This window comes from Raphanus sativus, chromosome 8, assembly GCF_000801105.2.
Source record: "Raphanus sativus cultivar WK10039 chromosome 8, ASM80110v3, whole genome shotgun sequence".
NCBI classification, from domain to species: domain Eukaryota; kingdom Viridiplantae; phylum Streptophyta; class Magnoliopsida; order Brassicales; family Brassicaceae; genus Raphanus; species Raphanus sativus.
The window spans coordinates 11,618,725-11,622,885 of record NC_079518.1 but is presented as its reverse complement, the minus strand read 5'-3'; the positions used below and the strand labels follow the sequence as shown (position 1 = coordinate 11,622,885).

The 4,161-nt window shown below is 39.7% G+C and overlaps 1 protein-coding gene across 1 annotated transcript; it reads left to right on the top strand.

The window, feature by feature from the left end:
- Positions 1 to 3,001: 3,001 nt before the first annotated feature.
- LOC108837856 (non-specific lipid transfer protein GPI-anchored 34-like) lies at positions 3,002 to 3,848 on the top strand. The gene is made up of 3 exons (XM_018610863.2): positions 3,002 to 3,489; positions 3,698 to 3,796; positions 3,838 to 3,848. The coding sequence occupies exons 1-3, from the start codon at positions 3,048 to 3,050 to the stop codon at positions 3,846 to 3,848; spliced, it is 552 nt and encodes a 183-aa protein (XP_018466365.2). The 5' UTR covers positions 3,002 to 3,047.
- The last annotated feature ends 313 nt before the right edge of the window (positions 3,849 to 4,161 follow it).

Here is a 4,161-nt window from a genome sequence, read left to right as displayed (position 1 = left end):
GAGCAGGTTTATGTCTAAACCTAGTATGGAGCATTGGTTGGCAGTGAAGTGGATTTTAAAGTTTCTACGTGGCGAATCTAAAACCAGTTTAACGTTTGTTAAGAGTGATGTGCGTTCTATTGAGGGTTTTTCAGATTCAGATTACTCGGCTGACTTAGACAGACGACGTTCAGTTACTGGGTATGTGTTCAAGGTTTGGGGTAATACAGTTTCGTGGAGATCTAACCTACAATCAGTTGTAGCTTTGTCGACTACTGAGGCAGAGTATATGGCACTCTCCACAGCAACCAAAGAAGCTATTTGGTTAAAAGGGATATGTGAAGAACTAGGCCTAAAACCAGGAAGTGTCAAGATGCATTGTGATTCACAGAGTGCCCTAGCTCTAGCTAAAAACAGAGTATTTCACGAAAGGACTAAGCATGTTGCAAACAAGTATCACTTCATCCGTGATATTGTTGCTCAGGGCGATATTATCCTACACAAGATTCACACAAGCAAAAACCCAGCTGATTTCCTAACTAAAGTGTTACCTGGTCCGAAGTTCAGACTTTGCTCTGAGCTGGTGAATCTGTTCTGAGAAGGAAGCAGCTCCGGGTAACGATGTGGCTCCGTTGTTGGTTACCTCGCAAAGAAAACAAATTTCAGGGAGTTAGTTAACATTATCATTCTTATGAGTTGTTACTACACTCACTGGAATCAAACCAACTTGAAGTGAAAAGAGAGAAATCGTTACCCGAGTATAGGAAGCGAGGTGGAGTTTCTTCTCAGGTGGAGTTCAGTTTCAGGTGGAGTCTCTTCAAGGTTCCTGAAACAGAAAGAAGATCAGAGTCAGTAAGAGTTTTCATCATCAGTTTCAGTTCATCTTGAAAGGTTCAGTGTTCATCGAAAGAAAGAGAATTCATTGGTCACTTATCTGAGTTCGATGTTACGGGAAGTCTGAAGCTTTGACGTCTGACAGTTGATTCTGGAACAGTCCGGCTCAGATCAGATTCATGCAGAGTCGTCAGCAGTTCGTCGGTTCATCTTCTGAGTCTCGCTGAGAGGTCAGATCAGAGATTGAAGCATCGGTCATCTTGATCTGCAAGGATAAGAAAAAGAAAAGGGGTCAGTAAGTGAAAGATCCGAGTTTGATTTACTTTGACAGTCGAAGCAAATCATAAGAAGAAAAGAGAAGAGAGAGGGATACAGAGAGTACCTTACATCCGTAGAGGTTCTCTGTCATCGCGAGAGCAACGGATTGCTACTGGAGTCGTCGATCAGCGTCGGTGACAAGAGGAGGCGATGAATCGCCTCAGAGAGACAAGCGGCTAGGGTTCGAGAAGTGAGAGACAACATTTAGGTGTTCTGTCTGAAAGGTGGAGATTGTGGATTTCGGTTAGTCTGGTTCAGTCAAACACCAAACCGGTCTTCGCGATTCCCAGCCCATCTCGTTCCCAAACCTGCAAGAAAGAGGAGAAGCCCAAGTCTCAGCCCAAGAGCAGTTGTGAAGCTAAATGAAACGCAGCGTTTCAGAGGCAACGGTAAGTGGATGAGGTTGTTATAACAAACTCATCAGATCTCATCGTCATTACGGCGAAGAGAGAGAGATCACAGATCAAGAGATACAGAGATCGAAGAAGAGATAGGGAGAACTTAGCTCAAGTCGAGAGGTTGACGTCGACGGAGCCACGAAAGCGGTACACGGTTGAGATCGAACCATTCCGGCGGTGGTTTACCGGCGTCATAGAGGATTCGGCAAGTGAGCTACTCTGTCTTCTGTTTTCGTTGATATAAGCGATTGAATCGCCATTGTTGTACTCTGTATAAGCTTGAGTTGATAGTGATCAGTTGAGGGATGCCGTTCCCTCCCCGGTGAGTAGATCAGCGAACACCGGGTGAACAAATCTTGTGTTGATCCTTAGTTCTTCATCACTTTGATCTCAAACCTAAAACGAATCAAACAAACCTAATCACACATTGAAACGGAAAGCTAAACCTAACCTAATCGAATCTAAATACTCAACAACTTTGAGGTTCAAAGTTCTTCGAAGTGTTTCGTCGTTGGTTCTCTGTGAGATTCAGCAACCATTTCTGAAGCAGAGAAGATGCATCAGTTTGTCATGGGTTTGGATGAGAAAAGTTTATTGGTATATGTCAGAAAATTATATCGTCTGATGCTAATCTAGATATTGGTGCAACATATGCGAGGATTGTCATGAGAAATCGAATTGCTGGCAAGTTATTGGGTTTCCTGATTGTTGGTAAGAAAGACAACATTGCTTGTATATCGTTTTTGATGAACTGACAATCTTTCTCCACATATTTTATCTTCTCATGAAATACATGATTACATATACAAAACCCTAAAACTAATAATATATATTTACAGTATTAATCCATAACATGCGGAGAGAGGTTGTCCTCTCATGAAGTACATGATTACATATAAAAAACCCTACAACTATAGGATATATTTACAATCCTAATTCATAACTGTTGTATAATGTCAATATATCCTAATACTCTATTTAAAAACGGTTTTTTGAATCAGATTTTTGTTTGTTACAAATATATGTAACATAATAAATATTGTTTTAACAGTGTTATTTATATTTTTTTGTAAAGTTATTCTAACTAGTTATATTTACTTGTAACGGACTAAAATATAGTATATGTGTGTTTGATTTGCATCGGTTGTACAATAGTGGTTCTCACGTCTTAGACACCATTGCCTTACAAGGAATTATAGGTAATAAAAAAAAGGATTTTAGTCATTCCAACGACGTATTATGGTCGGATTATTGTTCTACTGACCATTCTGATTTATTTGTTTTTTAATTAAGTATTATTTGGTTTTTGTTGTTACTTTAAGAATGTTCCATTTCTTGTAATATATTTATTCTTCGAGATTTGGTCAATATATCTATGTTATCATTCCATAGCTCTAATAATGCAAATTTCACGACATCTCTATATATACGCATGATGTACTTTTGAGAACTCACAAACGAAATAGTAGTAATTCACTATAAAATAACTTAACCCTTTGTTTTTGCCGGCGTTAGACAATGGTCATGATCCACATTAACAAAGTTCCGGCAGCGGTTGCCACATCGGTGCTATTTCTAGTGGTTGTGATCGCTCCTCAGTGGACGAACGCACAGCCACTGCCGCCACTCCCGCCGATGTCGCCACTGCCGCCACTCCCGCCAATGTCGCCACTCCCGCCACTCCCGCCAATGACGCCACTGCCGCCAATGCCAAAGGTGGATCCAGTGTGCACGGTAGCGGTCTCTGATATCCTCCAAAATTGCTACTCAACGTTGAGTGCGTTGCCATCGGATGAATGTTGCAAGAGTCTCAAGTCGGCGAGTGCGACACAGGTGACTTGTCTGTGCGACAATTACATCGCACATCCTGTTTACAGCAACTGGACCCGACCTTACTACAACCAAATCAGCACCGGATGTGGTGTTCTTGACAAATACGCCTGCAATGGTACAAGTGAAGGTACCTACTTTATAATCTTATGATTGAAGTATGCATGTTATTTTGTATAAACGCATTTATCTATACTTGTTTTATGGTTTGCATAGCTTATATTACAAAAATTATGATATCTATAGCCCTTATGCAAGTTTGTAGATTCTTCATGCAATATGAAAGAAGGGTAATGGTGATTTATGCTAATCAACTGATTTTTTTTTGTGTGGCGAAGGAGGAGATCCTAAAGGAGGAGACGGTAAAGGAGGAAATGGTAACTCAGGAGCAATGAACAAGATTGCTGGATCAATGGGTCTATTTGGTTTTGTTACAAGTCTGTTTTTCCTTTTGTTTTAATTTTTTTTGTGCGCGAAGTTTTGATTTAATTCTGTTATTGCTTCACATTATTTGTAAGAATACCAATTTGAACGGTTGAATCTCATTATATAGTATCGTCCAATAATTTCACTTCTGTACCACGATTTCTCTCGTGTTGTCTACAAATCTTCGATTTGGATATTTATATATATAATATTTATATGGATATACGCTTTCAACGGATTTATGCTTCCTATTTTTTTCAAAAATACCGCTTCTGCGTTTCTGTATGTTTCCGCTTCAATGTATCCGCTTCTGTTTCGATTTAACATAGCTGCTGAGATTAATTTTTTTTTTATTTTTATAACTGCCAGAGTTTTT